The 21052-nt window shown below is 36.0% G+C and overlaps 2 protein-coding genes across 20 annotated transcripts in view; one reads left to right on the top strand and one right to left on the bottom strand.

Annotated features, from left to right (window-relative positions):
• The window catches only part of LOC128929307 (uncharacterized), a 55313-nt gene extending 47607 nt beyond the window's left edge, over positions 1-7706 (bottom strand). For 2 of the 9 annotated variants that reach the window (XM_078345999.1, XM_078345996.1), the window contains exon 1: positions 7001-7706. In XM_078345999.1, coding sequence (XP_078202125.1) covers positions 7222-7650 — 429 coding nt within the window. In that variant the 5' untranslated portion in view covers positions 7651-7706 and the 3' untranslated portion in view covers positions 7001-7221. Of the gene's footprint in view, positions 1-2021; positions 2700-5809; positions 5859-7000 lie in introns of those variants that run through there. The other 7 variants (XM_078345995.1, XM_078345991.1, XM_078345992.1 and 4 more) reach the window with 7 other exon arrangements.
• KIF20B (kinesin family member 20B) overlaps positions 7473-21052 on the top strand; it is a 67080-nt gene continuing 53500 nt past the window's right edge. For 8 of the 11 annotated variants that reach the window (XM_035268444.3, XM_035268446.3, XM_035268450.3 and 5 more), the window contains exons 1-8: positions 7473-7550; positions 7661-7750; positions 10471-10618; positions 15352-15438; positions 15530-15646; positions 16110-16248; positions 17162-17346; positions 20776-20812. In XM_035268444.3, the coding sequence (XP_035124335.1) occupies positions 10472-10618; positions 15352-15438; positions 15530-15646; positions 16110-16248; positions 17162-17346; positions 20776-20812 (712 nt within the window). In that variant the 5' untranslated portion in view covers positions 7473-7550; positions 7661-7750; position 10471. The remainder of the gene's footprint in view (positions 7551-7660; positions 7751-10470; positions 10619-15351; positions 15439-15529; positions 15647-16109; positions 16249-17161; positions 17347-20775; positions 20813-21052) is intronic. The other 3 variants (XM_035268445.3, XM_035268448.3, XM_078345989.1) reach the window with 1 other exon arrangement.

Below are 21052 nucleotides of genomic sequence, written 5' to 3' on the forward strand. Positions count from 1 at the left end.
TTTAGTAGAGACGGGGTTTCACCTTGTTGACCAGGATGGTCTCGATCTCTTGACCTCATGATCCACCCGCCTCGGCCTCCCAAAGTGCAGGGATTATAGGCGTGAGCCACCGCGCCCGGCCAATGTTATTTCTTTAAGTATCAATAACATATCTATTTACTTCCTACAAAGACAGATAAACACTTAGCTCTAGAGAGTTACATATATTTTTTCTTGTACTGGTTACCTTTGCACACTGAAATGATATGCTTACACTTCTACATCGTGTTGTGTAATTTCTTGACTTTCACTTTGTAAGATTTTGGTATTATAGACATAGACTCAATCCATCTTGTTTCTTCTCTTACTACACTCTTCCTTCCATAACTCTGCTGGGCAAAACCTAGGTCTTACAGAATATAATTGTAGCTCTTCTTTAGCACGTTACAGGGCCCCTTATGATCTAGCCTCTGCCTACATTTTTATGTCCTCCCATATGTTCACAGTCATGCTGAAAGAGGTATTTAGTTTTTGGAATCTTTCATGAAGTCCTGTCCTTTTTGTCATTGTTTCATAGCTTTTCATGGCCTGGAATGGCCTCCTCTTGCAATTCACTAGCAATATTTTCTTCAGCCTACATGCTACATTAAGAAATCTTCCCTAGTAGACATCCCTTATTACATCAAAAAGTATCTGAGTACTTTTGTGCAATGCACGGTTTTAAATGTGGGGACTATAGAGGACCAAGACAGTTTGCATTCTAGTGACTTAACAGATTTAATAAATACTACTACCATTATGAAACCTACTATGTGCCAGGATAATACTAAATAACTTACAAATGCTATTTTTAATCCTTACAACAATTTTATAAGCCCTATAAGTGACTGGGCTTATACTCGATCTTAAGTCTGTCTGACTTCACAGCCACTGCTTTTAAGCTATGCTCACTCTGCTCCATTACTCCTTATTCATTTCTATTACAGCATTTGTCATTTGAAATTCTTTGCATATGGATTTCCCCATAGGAACCACAGGAGATAAAAAAATTGACTGTTTTCCCAGGATGGTGCAGAACTAGAGCTATTCTAGATGTATACAAAAGAAGTTAATACATTACACACAATGGGTGCTGAAAGGCATTAGGGATTAATTGTCTCTTGAAATCCCAGGTGGAGAAGGGCTGCTTTGGATGGAAGACCTTTTAAGGGCCTTTTAAGGGTAGAGACATCTGCCACTTAGTGGGTGGTTGATAAATTTTTGTTGGACTTTCATATACCCTACTCGTGGGTTTAACTACAAACGGACCATTAGTGTTAGGCACCAAAAACTAATGGTATATGAATGTCTTTTTTTTAAATGTTAAAATGTGTTGTCTATTTAATAAGTTAATTAAAATGCAGATGAAAGCACCACCATTTGCTTTTTCCACAGATTGATAACATTTCCTTAAAGTATGTAAGTAGTTTTGCAAATGCAAATGTACTAGTAATTTTCATATCAGCTTTTGAGACCTAATTCCATTCCACCAGTTGTCTTAGCCATTGTAATTTAAAAACAAACCACAGACACTGTCTTAATAGAGGTCATTGTTAATTGGACTCAACATGTGCTGCCTTTTTGCAGTCTGTTACCGCAGTGTCTTTTGGCACAAATAATAGAGCTAAAAAATATGCTGTCACTTCAATGATAAGAAATCTGGACTCATATCTAAAAGTGTGTATTATAATGCTGTACAGTTAAGAGTTCGGAACAAGTGGTAATGTTTTAATTTAACTCATATTGTGCCTTCTTTACTCAAACACACATACATTTTACATATGGTTTAACATGTTATTTCTTTGTTAAATGCTACTCTTCAGCCCATACCAAAAAATAAAGATAAAAAGAGGAGAGCCTCTTTGCACTACTACTATCAGTCACTTTTAAATTAGTTGGATTTTTAAGCATTTTTTAAAAGCTCACATTAAAGTAAAAAACAAAAGTTTAAAAACTGGCCAAGACACTAATTTTTATGTATAATCACAATCTTATATACTTACCTTTATTGACTAAATTATGCTACATGTTAAGTCCTGCATCAGAAGAATTCTTTCTTCTTGACATGTTTTGGGATTTGAAGATAATGGTTCACTCGAAGAACTTATTGTTTTCTCTACTGAGGAACCCAATGTAGAACTTGCACTGATATTTTTATTACTGCCTTTATATGAATCTATAGGTATCTAAATGTTAAGGCATGTATGATCTTTGATAATTTCTTTTTTCAAATTAAAGTTTTATTTTTTTTTATTAAAAAAAAAAAAGTAGAGATCCAAGATGGCTGATCGCTAACAGCTCAAGATTGTAGCTCCCAGTGAAAGCGCAGAGGAGAGGACGCCACACTTTCAGACGAATTTTCGTTGCTCACGGACCAGAAGATTCCCAGTAGAGGAGTCCCATGGGATGCCAGCGCGACTCTTGTGGCTGGCACAGCAGTTTTGCCGACACCTCAGCACAGCAGCTCTTGGTGCAGAGTAAATGGGACTGGTTCCCCTTCTGACCCACATTTGGAGCTCCGGGAAGACAGAGTCGCCTATTATGGACTCAAGAAGGAAGCCAAATCTGAGATTCCTGGGCAGAAGCGCACCATCAGTCTTAATGCCGCTGTTTTGGCCGGCGCAGTGGGTTGCTCAGATTCCGGTGCTGGGAATCAATAAATTGGACATCCACTCAGAGACCTAATTAGAAAGGCGGTAATTGTAAAGACGACAGATGGATAAATTTATAATGAAGGGAAGAAACCAGCCTAAAAAGGCTGAGAAGACCCAAAATCAGAATGCCTCTCCCTCTACAGGGGATTAAAGTTCCTCATCAGCAACGGAACAAGGCCTGATGGAGAAGGACTGTGTTCCATTAACAGAAGTAGGCTTCAGAAGGTGGATGATAAGAAACTTCTGGGAGTTAAAAGAACTTGTTCTAACCCAATGTAAAGAAACTAAGAACTTTGAAAAAAGGTTTGACGAAATGCTAACAAGAGCAGACAATATAGAGGGGAATATAAATGAATTAATGGAGTTGAGAAACACAACACGAGAACTTAGCGAAATATGCATAAGTTTGAATAGCTGAATTGATCAAGCAGAAGAAAGGATATCAGAGGTCGAAGACCAACTTAATGAAATAAAACGAGAAGACAAGAATAGAGAAAAGAGGATAAAAAGGAATGAGCAAAGTCTCCAAGAAATATGGGACTATGTGAAAAGACCTAATTTACGTTTGATAGGTGCACCTGAATATGACGAAGAGCATGAATCCAAGCTGGAAAATACTCTTCAGGATATTATTCAGGGAAACTTTCCCAACCTAGCAAAGCAGGACAATATTCAACCCCAGGTAATACAGAGAACACCACAAAGATATTCCTCAAGAAGAGCAACCCCAAGGCACATAATCGTTAGATTCACCAGGGTTGAAACGAAGGAGAAAATACTAAGGGCAGCCAGAGAGAAAGGTCAGGTTACCCACAAAGGGAAGCCTTTCAGACTTACAGCAGATCTCTCAGCAGAAACCCTACAAGCCAGAAGAGAGTGGGGGCCAATATTCAACATCCTTAAAGAAAAGAACTTTCAGCCCAGAATTTCATATCCAGCCAAACTAAGCTTCACAACTGAAGGAAAAATAAAATCTTTTATGGACAAGCAAGTACTCAGAGATTTTATTACCACCAGGCCTGCTTTACAAGAGCTTCTGAAAGAAGCATTACACATAGAAAGGAACAACCAGTGTTAGCCTTTCTAAAAATATACCAAAAAGTAAAGAGCATCAACAAAATGAAGAATTTACATCAACGAATGGACAAAACAGCCAGTTAACATCAAATGGCAGTAATCCTAAATTTAAATCGACTAACTCCCCCAATCAAAAGATACAGCCAAAACCCAACGGTATGCTACATCCAGACCCATTTCACATGCAAGGATACACAAAGACTCAAAATAAAGGGATGGAGAAAGATTTACCAACCAAATGAAGAGCAAAAGTAAATAAATAAATAAAAAGCAGGAGTTGCAATTCTCGCATCTGATAAAATAGATTTTAAAGCAACAAAGATAGAGTGGTAAAAGGATCAATGCAACAATAAGAGCTAATGATCCTAACACCCAGATACATAAGACCTATAAAGAGACTTAGACTCCCTAGACTCCCACACAATAATACTGGGAGACTTCAACATCAATATTAGATAGATCAACGAGACAGAAAATTAATAAGGATATCCAGGACTTGAACTCAGATCTGGAACAAGTAAATTTAATAAACATTTATAAAGCTCTCTACTTTAAATACACAAAATATACATTCTTGTCAGTACCACACACACACACACACACAAAGTTCAGTCGCACTAGCTAAAGTGCTTAGAAAAAAAAAAGAAAAAAATTTTCATTGGACTTGTTATTTAAACCTTTGCAATTAATATATATTCAAAAGTATTATTTTGGGGTTGAAAAGTGAGCTGTGTTAGTCTTGCTTTCGAAGATGGCTTTGCAGTAGGAATTAAGCATTTAGTTTTTTTCCTTAAGAGAACTCCAAGGGTGTTGGATCCAAACTTTGAGAGGCCAAAGAATGCACAGACTCTGGAGGCAGATCATCCAGATTCAAATTCCAGTCTCCCTGTTTATTAGTTATATAAATTTAAGCAAGTTATTATTTAACATGTGCCAGATACTTTTATAAATACACTATTACCTGCTTTAATCTTCAACACTTCTATTTAGTAGATACCTTTACTATTTCTTTACTAGCTCCATGCCTCAGTTTCCTCTTCTATTAATTGTGGATAACAACAAATTACCTCACAGAGTTACTGTCAGGATTAAAAGAGTGTAAAATGCTAAGAATACTACCTTGCATGTAGAAAGTTAGCTATTAGTAACGTTGAGACTGTGGCTAGGGTAGAAAAATCAGTATAACTTACTAAATTTTTCATTTTATGTTAACATTCATTTCAAGGGCACAGATGGAATTCTTTGGAATAGGCACTAAATCTTAAGCACTTCCCGGTCAAGCTGGCTCTGCATCTCTAAGGGAAAACCCAGTGGCTGGTGTTGAAATGAAAAATGTAGGAAAAAATATTTCTGAAATCTGGACACTTTTCTGCAACTCCTCTGCTATCTCCCAAGTCCACATTATCATTATCTTTTGCTGGGATCTCTTGCAATAGTCTCCTGACTGGTTCAGTAGCCGCCTCCTTGACTGCCTTTACTTTCTCCAAGAGATTAACGTTTTCAAAAGATAGTTGGACATTGGATGTACCATGCCCATGCTTAACACCGGTTATCCAGTAAGCATTTCATAATACTCAAGTCAGTAACTTGGCTAAGACTTACAGGGTCTGGCCTTGGCTCATGCCTCCAAAATCACTCTCCTCTACTGTTCCCCATGGTCTTCATCCAGCCACATCAGCCTTCATTCATTGTTCAACAAATATTGATTTGCTTGTCTTGTGTTTATAGAGTCACTGAGTATACATTAGTGACCAAGCAAAATACAGTTCCTATATTCACAGAACTTACATTTTAGGGGATAGGGGAATAACAACAATTGCTAGTTGTAAAAAGCATAAAAATGAAATTGAACCTGCAAATAAAAAAAGAGGGCTCACTTGCCATACAGTAGTCAGGAAAGTCTTCTTTAAGAAGGTACTATTTTAGATGTAATCTAAAGGATGAAGGGAAGTGCCACGTGTTGAATGGGGAAGACAGAATTCAGGTAGAGGGACTGTGCAAAGGTTCATACATGCAGGAAAGAAGTTGGTGTTTGAGGTATCCAGAGCAGATCAACTTACCGTACAGTTAGTGGGGAGTGATCTCAGCAAACACCTGATTGTGCAGGGCCTGGGAGGTCATGAAGATCAGAACTTTATTCCTTTTTTCCCCCCTCCTCTTTTTATTTTAGAAAATCTGTTATTTTAAAAAGTTGTAAGAGTGGTATGATATACACCATTATACCCTTCACCTAGATTCATCAGTTACTAATATTTTGCCACATTTGCTTTCTCTATTTTATTTTTTGCCATATCTTTGGAAGGTAAGCTGCAAACTCTGTGACACTTTGCTGCTAATTACTTCAGCAAGCTCCTTCCAAAAACAAAGGCATTCTTCCACTTAATCACAGATTCATTCTCATGTACAATCAATTTAAAACTGATTCAGTATCAACTAATATATAGTTCATATTTGAATTTCCCCAATTGTCTACAAATGTCTTTCCCCAGTTACTTAAAAAAAAAATTCGAATCGGGTGTGGTGGCTCACACCTGTAATCCCAGCGCTTTGGGAGGCCCATGTGGGTTGGTCACCTGAGGTCAGCAGTTAGAAATCAGCCTGGCCAACGTGGTAAAACCCTATCTCTACTAACAGTACAAAAATAAAATCAGCTGAGCGTGGTAGCAGCTGCTTGTAATCCCAGCTACTTGGGAGGCTGAGGCAGGAGAATGGCTTGAACCTGGGAGACCGAGGTTACAGTGAGTCGAGATCGCACCATTGCACTCCAGCTGAGCGACAAGAGCCAAACTCAGTCTCAAAAAAAAAAGGAAAGGAAAGAAAAGTACACATCTATGAACCAACCAAGATTCACAAATTTCATTTGGTTTCTTTTGACTCTCGACAAAAGCAACCCTTCACTTCGGTTCTTTCTTTTTCCTGTCATGACACTGACACTTCTGAAAAGCCTAGGCCTGTTGTTTTGTAGAATAGTCTACATTGCTTTTTTTCCTGATTGTTTCTTCATGATTAAAATCATGTCAAAAATTTCTAGCACAAATAGTATTAGGTAATATTAGTGATGTTAAGTATCTTCACTTGGTTAAGGTATGTCTAATAAATCTCTTCAGTGGACAATTATATTTTCCCTTTATAATAAGAAATGACCTGTAGGGTGATTCTTTGAGATACTAACATTCTCTGCTCCGACAACCTTTCAGTTAATGTTTATTTTAGCATCTTGCATTCATTAGTTTTAGCATTCATAAGCTTACCTACATCAATTTTTAGACCGGCAGCTGCAAAATGGGGACGCAGCCAGGGAAGCGACCCTCCGGATCCCGGGATGCGGGGCCTTTTTAGGCCCCGTAGGGACAGGACTGGGAAGTGGCTAGCCGACCATCTCAGCCCGTCCGTAGGGGAGTCGCAGGGCTAAGTGCTGTGGCAGCGGCCTCACCTCCGGCCTTTGCCATAGCTTCATTGCCTCGAGACAAAATCAGAGATCGGCGTCCCAGTCAACAGTGTGGTACTTAATAACAGCCGCGAGAAAACGCCCATTTGCTTGGCGAGCCGAGCTTGTCGGCAACCGAGACTGCCTTCGCCCATTGGCTGCCCGAGTTTCAAGACCCGCCTCCATATTCGAAAGCTTCTTCCTGGAGCCACTGGAAAGCCCGCAGCGCGAGCGGGCTGGGCTCTCGGGTGGCGCTCCGAAGCCCCACCCACTCCCAGCGTTCAGTGCGGTGCCCTGGCCGCCATTGTTTGAATTTGAAAACGGTAGCTTCTCGGCGCCGCTCGCGGGTCGGGCTATCCAGTCGACCTTTGCAGGTGAGGGGTTGAACTGGCCGGGGAGAGGCGAGGGGTGGAGGTGGGTGACTGCGCATATATGGGGCCTAAGATGGGGAAACGGCTTTAGCAGTGTGGACATCTTTCGACAGTAACCTCGTACCCCCGTGGACTCTCAGGAACTGGGTTGCGGACCGATAGGAACACCGGGTACACAGCGTGGACTGAGTCATACTAATTCGGTTAGTGTTTAAATCTCGCCTTCACTGCTTATTAGCTGAGTGACTCAAGACAGTTCATTTAATGTCTCTCTGTACCTTAGTTTTCTTAATCAGTTAAAAGGCGGCAATAAAGTACGTCTTTCGGCTTTCGTGAAGATTAAATGGTAATGTGTAAAGTTGTTAGTGCTGGCACACAAATGTTTGCAGTCATTAATATTGTTGTTGCTTCTGTTGTTGAGAAACAGGCCTCTTTTGCCACACCTAGTTTTCTGACGCTCTGAGGTGGGCAGTTTGTTCGGCTGGTAGGTAACACAGCCTTTTTTTGCGGGGGGAGCCCTGTGGTGGCCTCTGTGCACTTATTTCCGGACTCCTGGTGCTTCGGGCTTGCCCTTCTAGGGTTTTGCAGTGCCAGGCTGAAGAGTTTGTGGCACAGTGACTGCTGTGATCCCAAGTTTAGAAGGCTTTCTCCATTTCGATTCACTCCCTGGTTCAGTGATGGCTGTCTGGCACAGTTCTCTAATATTCCTTGCTAAAGTACTAGTTGTCACAAGTTCATGCGTTATGGGTTAGGTAGTGTAACAGTGTATGTATTTTATTACAGGTCCACGATTTGTAAATTGCAAAAATAACATAAAATATTCATCACTTAGTTGTGAAGACTGTTTTTGAGGCTGTGTGTTGTGGATCACATTCAGAAACCTCATTCAGTAGCAGATTCTGCTGTTTTCACCAAAGTCTCCAATTGTGGATTCTTATTGGAGAGAAGATAAATAAAGATGCAGTTTTCCAGTCAGAGCAGAAATGAAATGAAAAATGAGGTCTTGAAGTCTGCTGTCACAAAAGATAATATTACAGACTAGGATTTTTTCTTTTTTTTGTAGAGAGTATTTTCTTTATAACCATTATTTTAAGTCATTAGTCAGGGAGTCTTTATTATTACATAAGTCGTTGAATTTGTTGTAGGGAATACAGAATGGTATAAGACAAGGTTCTTGGCATCAACAAGTTACCAGTTTAGTTGGGAAGCCCATGAATAAGTAGAAGTCATTTAAAATTGCAAGAAGTTACAGTAGATCTCAACAGTTTTAGAAATGCTAGGAAGTAGTTTGTTCATTGAAAAATGAACATATGAACAAATACTTCTTTATTATAACTGCTTGTTAATATATAGGAATGTTCTTTTTAATTCAGCAGTTTAAAAGATTTATGAACAATTTTCTTTAAACCAAACATTATTATTTGAAGCCACAGATGTTTTTTAATTTTCTGGGAATTTCCATGAACTTTGTGTTATGAAATGTCAAGCTGGTACATTAACATTTTGCAAACGCCCCCGCCCCATGATCTAGATCAGTGCTTTCCTTAGTCCTTTTGCAAGTGAGGGGAAAAAAAATCCAACCATGTTCTTGTGATGAGTTTGTGAATTTCAGCCTGATCAAGGAAAAAGATGACAACAAGGAACTTTATTTGGGCAGGGCTTTTACAGAATTATAGGCAAAGGAAATCCCTCTCAGTATGGGACCTTTTCTAGACCAGGTGAGGGGCTACCATCCAGAGGGGAAAGAAGGAAAGGGGAATGGGGCGAGGTACAGAAAAGAATCATAGAGGGGCTTAGATGTCTAAGTGATGTTGCACAGTGGAGAGTCTCTGGATCGTGGAACTCTCAAGGGCAGCAGTGGCCTTGATTGTCCCAGGTTTTGTATGTCTGGCAAATGTTGGGTGCAGTTTCATGGGACATTCAAACCTAGCAGGCTCTAAATGGCTAAAAATATGCTTATTTTGGGCTATATTGAAAGCAGATGAATGCTTCAGAATTAGAGTTTGGCACCCCAGCAGGCTTTTAAATTTTTATTTTAAACATTTGTGGTCCTTGATCCAGTGGGCTTTTGAGCTAAGGTCCCTACGAGCTGTGAAGAAATATACAATGTAGGTCCGTTATACAAGGGCCATCTTTGGTCCATTTTATGTAATACCTGTGGGTGGTTGATTATTACTACTTTCTTGAACTACGAACCTTAGTTTGGTAGTCACCTATCTGGATGTTTTGTTATCTTGTCAAAAAACAGCAAAGAGTCTTCCCCCTCTCCCTAGAACTGTACACCTAGTAGATTCTCAGTAAATACTAGAATGTTAGTATTTTTCAGTTAAGATTATCCTTAAGTTTACCTTTGAGTTTAGTGATTTGATGTTTAATTCAATTGTAGTAGTTTGCTGATGCATTATTCCTATTTACCGTAAAACCTGTGATGTGTCAGGTATTGTTTTGAATGTGTTTACATGTATTGTTTAACTTTTTACTTGAATTTGAAAGTAATTTTTCAGATAACTGAGTTTAACTTTTAAATACTAAAAGAAGGTCTGTAAGTAACTTTCTCTACAGGAGTCACTAAGTAAATAACATAAGGTAATCATTTACTCTGTGATCTCCTTTGAGTTTTGAGAGGATTTCAGGGAAAGAGTAAACATTTTACCCCATCTTTACAGGTTACCTATACTCATGAAACCTCTTTGAATGGTTATCCTATGAAAATAGTAGGCTGTGTTTAGAATTATTAGATACAGAGTCTGTTGATGTTTTTTCTTTCCTGTAGGCCATTGTGTTACAAATGAAGCAATGTAATGGTTTTCTTTTCTAAAATCTAGTTATTTGGAGGAAAGTAGTGGGCTAGATTTTTTAAAGTGTGGGTGGCTTACATGCTGACTTATTAAGGTTGTTAAAGAAATTGCTGTTATTCTTGCAGAATGGAATCTAATTTTAATCAAGAGGGAGTATCTCGACCATCTTATGTTTTTAGTGCTGACCCAATTGCAAGGCCTGCAGAAATAAATTTTGATGGCATTAAGCTTGATCTGTCTCATGAATTTTCCTTAGTTGCTCCAAATGCTGAGGTAAGTACAAGGAAAGTATTGGGTTGATTATCATGACTGAGTGGAAATATTTGTGTATGCATATGACTGGAAGAGTTTCTCAGACTTTCTGGGTTTAAGGCAACCTTATATCTCAGTACTTTTTCATGGAGTCCTACACCAAAATGACTATATAACAGTTCCTTTTCAAGTAGTAGATCTAAACAACAAGTATCTATGCCATAACCTAGTAGCCATATGACACAAGCTTAAAAAAATTTTTTTTTTCATTCTTTGGAGACAAGATGTTGCTTTGTCACCCAGGCTGGAATGCAGTATTGTATTCATGGCTCACTGCAGCCTCAACCTCCCAGGTTCAAGCAATCCTCCTTCCTCAGCCTCCTGAGTATCTGGGACTATAGGTGTACTCTACAATGCCTGGCTAATTTTTGAAAATTTTTTGTAGAGGCAAGATCTCACTGTGTTGCCTAGGTTTGTGTCCACCTCCTGGGCTTAAGTGATCCTCCTGTCTCAGCCTCCCAAAGTGCTGATTACAGGTGGGATCCACTGCATCTGGCCAAAAAATTTAACATTTCATTCTCTGATAACTACAATTCCTTACTAATGAGATATGTATCCTTTTGCACACTGGACAATTTCTCAAACCTTAGAATCAGATTAGATACTACCACCCACATTTCTTGTTCTTTGTTGTTTTCATGTAATACTTCCTCTTTATCACAGCAATGACTGAGAGATCCAGTTTAGCAGAGAGTTGACACATCAAAAGAGATAGTGTGATCTCATGTTGAAACTGAACTCCTTGAGCTAATAGTTCATGGTGTTCCTTGTATGTCAAGTATTGCCGTGATTTCGCCAAAGATGTGAAACATTCCACTATGCCTCTAGGAACTGTGGACCTTCATTTTGAAAATTATGCAGATTTTTTCAAACTAGAAAAAACTTAGTAGTGTTTAGACTAAGAAGAATCCTTCTACCACCCTACTTACTACTGGTGTAATGTTTGCTTTTGTGTCTTTGTAGACTTTATACATTTACTTTTCAATCCATTCATAATTTGTTTGTTACATTTTATGCTAATTTTTGGTGCCTTAGAGATAACTAACCCATTTATAAAGAATGATGGAAGAGGAAAGGGGATTTAGGATTATAATAAAATAACAGTTCTTATTTAATACCTGTTGTGTCAAGCTCTTTTAAACTTCAACTTACTAAATCATAAATAAATAAAGTAAGAGAGAGGGAAGAAAGAAAGGAGGGAATTCTGATAAGTGTCTCTTGGCATATAAATGGAATTATATGTCATGTAGCTGTTTGTATCTGCCTCCTTCTACCTTCTAATGCAAGGGTTGGCAAACAACGGCCTGTTTTTGTATTGCCTGTTTTTATATTTATATACAAGCTAAGAAGGGTTTTTATATTTTTAAATAGCAAAAGAAAAATCAAAATAGGAATAATGTTCCATAACATATAAGTTATATGAATTTCAAACATCACTATCCATAAATAAAGTTTTATTGCATCACAACTATACTTGTTGGTTTACTTTTTACTACATCTGTTGTGGCACTGTAACAGCAGAGTTGAGTAGTTATGACAGAGACTGTAGGGTCTCTAGAGCCTAAAATATTAGCTATCTGGCTCTTGACAGAGAAAATTTACTGACTCCTGAGTTGGCATGATGTTTTTGAGATGTATCAGGGATCATATAGTAGTTAGTTCCTTTTTATTGCTAAGTAGTTGTCTGTTGTGCAGATAAGCCACATTTCCATTTACCATTTGATGGACATTTAGGTAGTTTACAGTTTAAGGCCATTACAAATAATGCCACTCTGAACATTCACGTGCTTTTTTGTGGACTTGTGTTTTTATTTTTCTTTGGTAAATACCTAAGAAGAGAAACTAAGTTAACTTTATAAGTATCTGCTAAACTGGTTTTCAAAGTGGCTGTTCCAGCACCAGCAATGTCTGTAGGTTCCAGTGCTTTTACCTCTTTGCCAACACTTGATAATGTAAATCTTTATTTTTAGTGAGCATGTAATGGTAACCTGTTGTGGTTTTAGTTTGCCCTTCTCTAGTGAGCACTTTTTCAAGTTATTTCTTGGCCATTTTTCTACTTTCTTTTGTGAAGTATCTCTTCAGACCTTGTCTCCATTTAAATTAGGTTGTTTCATTAGTGTTTTGTGAGAAATCTTTATGTATTCTAGATAGAAATCATTTATCAGATTAATAGTGTCTTGATGATTTTAAAATTTAAAGACATTCAATTTAACTTTTTTTTTTTTGGGTGAATTTTTTTGGTGTGTTCTTGTTAAGAAACCTTTGCCTTCTCCAAAGTTTTTGTCTTACTTTTTCTAGAAATTTTACAGTTTTTATTTGAGTAGTATATCTGTGATTCATTTTGAACAGTCTGTGTGTGCAGTTGATATAGGGACCCAGATTAACTTTTTCCTTTTGTTTTTTTCAGCCTCCATACTTTTTTTTTAACTAGATAGATGTAGTTATTTCAGCATTATATATTGAAAAGACTTTCCTTTCCTCATTATTTTAGTGACTTTATTGATGGTCAAATGACTGTGTTTATGTGGATCTATTTCTCTATGAGGGTCTCTGTGGATTTTGTTCTTTTCCATTGACCTATTTGTCCTTATTCCAACACAACACTGTCTGTTTTTGTAGCTTTATAATGACTTTTGAAATTAGGTAGTATGAATTCTCCAACTTCGCTTTTTTTCTAGAAAAATTTTGGCTTTTATAGGTCCTTTGCATATTCATAAATTTTAGAATCAGCTTACCAGTTTCTACAAGACAGCATCTTGGGATTTTTGACTTTGAATTAAATATGTGGATCAGTTTGGAGAGAACTGACATCTTGACAATGTTGAGTCTTAATCCATGAACATGGTATTCTTCCTCATTTTATTTAGGTCTTTAATGTCTCAGCAGTATTTTATTTTTATACTTGTCAAGGTAGAGGGCTGTCATGTCTTTTGTCAAATATATTTATAAACATGCTATCTGATGCTATTGTGAATAATATTTTTAGTGGCTTTCGGCATAATGAAAAACTGTATATATTTCAAATTATGCAGTTTGACAAGTTTTGACATAGGCATACACTTGTATAACTGTCACCACAATCAAGACAGTGGGTATATCCATCACCCTCAAAGGTTTCCTTGAGGCTCCTTGTAAGTCCTCCCTCCCATCACACCTCTAAGTAACCTGTGATTAGCATCTGTTATTATACATTAGTTTTTTTGTAGATTTGTTGGATTTTGTATGCATATGTTCATGTTTCTAAATAAAGACAATTTTATTTTTTCCTTTCCAATTTGGATGTCTATTGTCTTTTCATTTCCCTTTATTCTTCCATTTTTCTTTTCCTATTCTTTACCATCCCCTTCTCTCCCTTTCCCTCCCCTTCTTTCTCTTCTTCCCTTCCCTTTTTCCTTTCTTTTCTTTTTTTCTCTTCCCTTTCTTTTTCTTTCCCTTACCTATCCTTTTTTTCCCTCCATCCCCTTTCCCGCTTCATGCCCAGGTATACCAGCTAGAACCTCTAATACAATGTTAGTAGCAGTGAAGGAGAAAGCCTTTTCTTACTACTCATTTTGCTTCTCATCTTAGATTGCATCATTTCTATTAAGAAGGTTGTTAGCTGTAGATCTTTTAAGTGCCCTTTATCAGGATGAGGAATTTTGCATTCATTACACTTTGCTGAGAATTTTTATTACATATGGATGTTGAATTTTGTCAAATGTTGTTTTTCCATTTTTAGAAATAAAAGTTTCTCTTCATTTATTCTTTTAATATCGTTAATTGCCTGGGTTGATTTTTTTTGAATGCTAAACTGACCTTATATTCCTAGGATAAACCATTCTTGGTCAGATGTATTATCCTGTTTTATATATTGGCTAGTATTTTGTGTGGGAAATTTTGCATATATTTTAATGTGGTGTTTTCTAATTTTTTCTGAGGGTATCTTTATCAGTTGTTTTATTCAGGTTATGGCAAAGTCAAAATTAGTTAAGGTATTTTTATCTTTCTATGTTAAAGAGTTTATGTACAATTTGTATGATTATTTTCTTAAATGTTTGATACAATTTACTGTTAAACTACCAGGGCCTGGATTATTTATTTATTTATTTATTTATTAATTTGTGGCATTACTTTGTTTGAAAATGGATTGCATTTGCTTAATAGAAGTTGGGTTATTCAGATTTTCTAGTTATGTCTGTTTTGGTAAGTTGCATTTGTCAAGTAGTTGTTTCCTTTTTATCTTTTTTAAAAATGTTAAAACATTTCTTTATAATTATATTTAAAAATAAACTAAACACATTTCTTCCTCAGAAAAAGTAACAAGGAGAATGGTACATAGTAAAAAAAAAATTCTGAATGCCTCATGTAATTGAGCATTTGGATCATAGAATATTCTATTACTTTTGATTTATTCTAGAGTTATATTTTCCAGTGACTTAGGGCCTCATTAATTAGGCTTTTGTGGAAAAAAGGCTTATTATAAACTTCACATATAAATACAGAAGATGGAGGAAATTGATTCTTTTGTGGTGTATTTTGTTTTTATTTAAATAGATTTGTTGTTTTTCTAACATGATTAAAAGCAGAATAGTGACTGCTTAGAAATTATTTATGATCTCCGTTTATTATGTAAAAACTAGCCATATTAAGGAAAGATGGTCTCTGAAAAGACATCTTTCAAAAACAAAATTTTGTTCTCCTTTATTTTTTTTAAGGCAAACAGTTTCGAATCTAAAGATTATCTCCACGTTTGTCTTCGGGTAAGACCATTTACACCGTCAGAAAAAGAACATGAGTCTGAGGTTTGTGTTGAATTTAATCGAATTTTAATATTTTACTTTCATTTAAATTGGCAAAATACTAGTTCTTATTTATTGGGGGTATGCATTCTAGGGCTGTGTGCATATTCTGGATTCACAGACGGTTGTGCTCAAAGAGCCTCAAAACATTCTTGGTCGTTTAAGTGAGAAAAGCTCGGGACAGATGGCACAGAAATTCAGTTTCTCCAAGGTAAAACTGAAGTTTTTTTTTTGTTTTTTGTTTTAAAGAGAAGACGACTTGGCTTAGGCTAAATTGCTATATAATTGTATATAATGAACTATATTTTTTTTGCTTATGAAACTTGGAGTTTAGGTTCTAGTATTTTTTCCTTAAAGATAAGACTCAAATCTCAGGTCTGGAAATATATAATTGGATGTAAAGAGATCACTGTAATGTTCTTAAAATTATTATTAATATATTTTTAAGAAATATTTTTTTCAAAACTTAGGTGAATACTTGATTCCCTGGTAGATTTCTATCTTGAAAACTTTCTGGTAGTAAAACTATCAAGTGTATTTGTGGGAGTGGGGATGTGGCATCTGTTTTAAGAATGACTCTTAAAAATTTTTCAAACAGTAGTGATGGGGTGGAGCACACTATTAATATTAACTTGAATTTTCTAAAAACAGTTGTTTTAAAACTGATTATTTAGGTTTTTGGTCCAGCAACTACACAGAAGGAATTCTTTCAGGGTTGCATTATGCAGCCAATAAAAGACCTCTTGAAAGGACAAAGTCGTCTGATTTTTACTTATGGGCTAACCAATTCAGGAAAAACATATACATTTCAAGGTAAATATTGTTATATTTTGGTTGGAAAGGATAAGGAAGCCATAATAATCATTCAGTATTTTTATAATACATGCATGTAGTTATGTTGCCATTATCTAGTAAGTGTTTTCTCTATTTTTAATGGTACTAGCATATTGATTATGTATTTCTGTTGGCTGTTTTTTTTTGTTTTTTTTTTTTTTTGTTTTTTGAGATGGGGTCTCACTCTGTCACCCAGGCTGGAGTACAGTGGTGTGATCTTGGCTCACTGCAACCTCCACTGGCGGGTTCCAGCAATTCTCCTGCCTCAGCTTCTCAGTTTCCCGAGTAGCTGGGACTACAAGCCTGTGCCACCATGCCAAGCTAATTTTTATATTTTCATAGAGATGGTGTTTTACCATTTTGGCCAGGCTGGTCTCGAACTCTTGACCTCAGGTGATCCACTTGCCTTGGCCTCCCAAAGTACTTGGATTATAGGCAAGAGCCACCATGCCTGGCCTTGCTGTTGGCTTTTAATTCAGATTTATTTAATTCATTTGTAAAAATACTTTACCCATAGATAGAGATTTAGATGATGATAAAAATCCAGAAAAAGTATTCGTGTGATATAGAGAATTAAGCATAGATGACCAGGAAGATATTTTATGTTTCATTTTACTTTTGTAGTTTGTGATTATGAGTGATTACAAATCTTAATATAGTTGCATTATCAGAATGTAAAATTTCAGATTTTACATCAGAATAATAGTCAATAAAATGTTGGTAATACAGTGAATACCAAAGTGCTGAAAAACAGTAATCTTCAACTTCTCTCATTTTTGTTTTAGTTGTTGACTCTTGCATATTGGTAGTATAAAAGGAGCTTTAATAGACAAGGAAAGTTTCCTCTTTCTTGCTAGACTGAGAGAGTATAACACAAAAATTTTTTTTGTAGGCACAGAAGAAAATATTGGCATTTTGCCTCGAACTTTGAATGTATTATTTGATAGTCTTCAGGAAAGACTGTATACAAAGATGAATTTTAAACCACATAGATCCAGAGAATACTTACGGTTATCATCAGAACAAGAGAAAGAAGAAATTGCTAGCAAAAGTGCATTGCTACGGCAAATTAAAGAGGTATGGAAATATTTTAGTATGTAAAATATGTATAATTCCTGACTTCTTATAAACCCTTTAGATTGTTTCACCATATATTGGAATCTGTTTTGTGGTGGTAGTGTTTTTTGTTATTATTTTTTTGAGAAAAATATTTAAAGCTTGATGTTTGAAGACATCTTTTCTACTTATTTTATATTCTAAAAACAGCAAGAATGTTTAAACAATACAAATATAAATGGTTCTGAAATCTTTTTTGATTTTTATAGAGCCAGCACTGTATTTTTTGTGTATGATTTTTAAAATTTTTGTTTTTTAATTGTGAAAGTAATATGTACCCAAAAGTTAAACTGGGGAATGTGAGAAATAAAAGGTAAAAGTTTCCTTTAATTTCATTCCTCAAGAAAAGAATCATTAGTAGATTGGAAAGTTTCTTTTTTGGACCTTTTCTCTCTCTGTAAAATCCATACACAGAACTTTCTATCTGTATATACACACAGGTCATATGCATGATGTGTATATCTTCCTATATTTGTCTTTATATGTAGGATATAGTTTTGTTTTTTTTTTTTTTTAACGAGATCTTACTGTGCTTATCATTCTATGACTTGGTCTTTCATTTAGTGTATCTTAAATCTCTTCCTACTTTAAATCATGTGTCTCTTTTATCTGTTAAGTTATGTGTTTAACTTGTTTGTTTTAATTTTAAATCAGCTTTTAAAACTAAGTCTCCACTGATGGACATTTATGTTGTTCCTGTGTTCTACTATTTTGAACAGTGTTTCAGTGAAGAAACATTCCATTGCAAATATATTTGCTGCTAATTTTCCGAAACTCAGGCCAAAATTGGATATTTAATAACGTCTGTTTTGATAGGTGAAAAATGGCTCACTTGAGTTACTTTATATTTCCTTAATTATAAATTTGGTGATTAGTACATCTTAGAATTTTTTCCTGTGAATTGTCACATACATTCTTTGTCCATTTCTCTAGTATTGTTTGGCATTTTTTTCTTTTTACTGATTTGTTAAAAAGTATTTAAAAATATTAATACATTATTAATGCATTAGTTTATGGGTTGCAAATTTTCTGGTTATTGTTTGCTTCTCCCCTGCCCTCATTGTGGTTTTCTTTTTTTCTTCTTCTTCCTTTTATTAGTTTTTAGAGACAGGATCTTGCTTTGTCATCCAGGCTGAAGTATAGTGATATGATCATAGCTCATTGCTATCTTAAACTCCTGGGTATAAGTGGTTCTCCTGCCTCAACCTCCTCTGAGTAGCTGGAATTATGGGTGTATGACACCACTTCTGGCTGTTGTGATTTTTTTTTTTTTTTTTAAGAGAGGGGGTCTTGCTATGTTGCCCAGGCTGGACTTGAACTCCTGTCCCTTGGCCTTCCAAAGTGTTGAGATTCCATGAGCTGCCAAGCCTGGCCCATTGTGTTTTTCAGTATTCATCTACTCAACAAATTTGATTGTCACCTGTTATTTTTCAGGCAATATTTTCAGTTTTGAGGACAAATGGTACTGCCTTCATAGAGACTGACAATAAATAAATAGGTAATATACTGTGAGGAGGTACTGCCTTCATAGAGACTGACAATAAATAAATAGGTAATATACTGTGAGGAGGTGTTATTTTATATAAGGTGGTACCATATCAACTTTTAAAGATGAAGTTATCCTTTTTGTTTATTCCTTTTGTGCTTTCTGAATATTGTGTTATATTTTCAGACATTATTCAAGGCTGTTAAAAACTTCTAATAGCTTTTATAAATATTTTTAACCTATTAATGCAAATTTTCCTTTTGTAAAACATTTAGAAACCAGGGTTTTAAAGCAATGGAAAGGTGTTACCAGTGGAGTTCAAAGTTGAATCTGTGACTGTGGTCTCTGAAAGAAAAATAGTATTTTAACAAAATTTATGGAGATTGGTGGATTACTGCATAGCCAATTCATAGAGGAAATTAAAATCATTAATAATGAAAAAAAATCTTTTTGCTGGGCATGGAGGCTTGCGCCTGTAATCCCAGAACTTTGGGAGGCTAAGGCAGCCGGATCACCTGAGGCCAGAAGTTTGAGACCAGCAGTTTGGGACCAGCCTGGCCAACATTCTGAAACCCCGTCTCTACTAAAAATACAAAAATTAGCTGGGCGTGGAGGCATGCACCTGTAGTCCCAGCTACTCAGGAGTCTGAGGCAGGAGAATTGCTTGAACCCAGGAGGCGGAGGTTGCAGTGAGCCGAGATTGTGCCACTGCACTCCAGCCTGGCACCTGGTGACACAGTGAGACTCTGTCTCAAAAAAAAAAAGAGCAGTAAAAAGGGTGTTACCAGTGGAGTTCAAAGTTGAATCTATGACTGTGGTCTCTGAAAGTAAAATAGTATTTTAACAAAATTTATGGAGATTGGTGGATAACTGCATAGCCAATTCATAGAGGAAATTAAAATCATTAATAATGAAAAAATTTTTTTTGCTGGGCACAGAGGTATACACCTGTAATCCCAGAACTTTGGGAGGCTGAGGCAGGCGGATCACTTGAGGCCAGTAGTTGGAGACCAGCCTGGCCAACATAGTGAAACCTCGTCTCTACTAAAAATACAAAAAATTAGCTGGGCATGGTGGCTCACACTTGTAGTCCCAGCTGCTTGGGATGCTGAGGCAAGAGAATCACTTGAACCCGGGAGGTGGAGGTTGTAGTGAGCCGAGATTATGCCACTGCATTTCAGCCTGGGCAACAGAGCAAGACTCTTGTCTCAAAAAAAAAAAAAAATTCTAACAAATTATCCGGTTAAAACAAAATATTATTTCAGCTATGAAATTATTTAAGTATTAAAAGAATGAGATAATGTACTTTCGTACATTGTAAATGGTTCTAGAAAGCAGTTTGGCAATACTATGTTAAGAGTGATAACTTTAAAATATTTTATATCCTTTCATCCACCAATTCAGTTTTAGCTGTATATTCTAAGGAAATGGGTTTATTTCTATTTCTAAAGAAATAATTAGAATGCAGAAGAAAATATAAAGATGTTTTTCATAGTGTTGTTGCTGGCAAAACTTGGTAAATAATTTAGATGTTTAATAATAAGAGAATAATTCAGTCATTTCACATCTGTTACATAGCCATCAAATGTTGTAAAGAATTTTTGATTATGGGGATAAAAAGCTTACAATGTAAGAATGGGGAAAAGAATAGAAGGGAAATATATTAAAATATTAATAGTAACCAGAGTGGCAGGGAATATACATGATAATATTCTTTTTCATAGTTCTCTGTATTTTTCCATCAAACTATATTATTTAACTAGGAAAAATTAAAGAATTCATTGAATTGAGTGTATGAAAGGTTGTGATTTGGTGGTCACTTATTTGGATAGATAATTAGTATCTTGATTATTTAACCTTAACTAAAACTTTTCTAATTTTTTGAATCAATCTTTCTTTTTTAGGTTACTTTGCATAATGACGGTAATGATACTCTTTATGGTAAGGTTTCCTTGCTCACTAGTCTTTGCTATGTTGATTATATGAAGTACATTTGAAAAGCTTTTAATTTTTAAATCACTTCTGATGTTTTATTTTTATTATTAAAAAATTTTTAGACCAGGCATGGTGGCTCATGCCTGTAATCCCAGCACTTTGGGAGGCTGAGGCGGGTGGATCACAAGGTCAGGAGATCAAGACCATCCTGGCCAAAATGGTGAAACCCCATCCCTACTAAAAATA

This window comes from Callithrix jacchus, chromosome 12 (assembly GCF_049354715.1).
Source record: "Callithrix jacchus isolate 240 chromosome 12, calJac240_pri, whole genome shotgun sequence".
Lineage (NCBI taxonomy): Eukaryota > Metazoa > Chordata > Mammalia > Primates > Cebidae > Callithrix > Callithrix jacchus.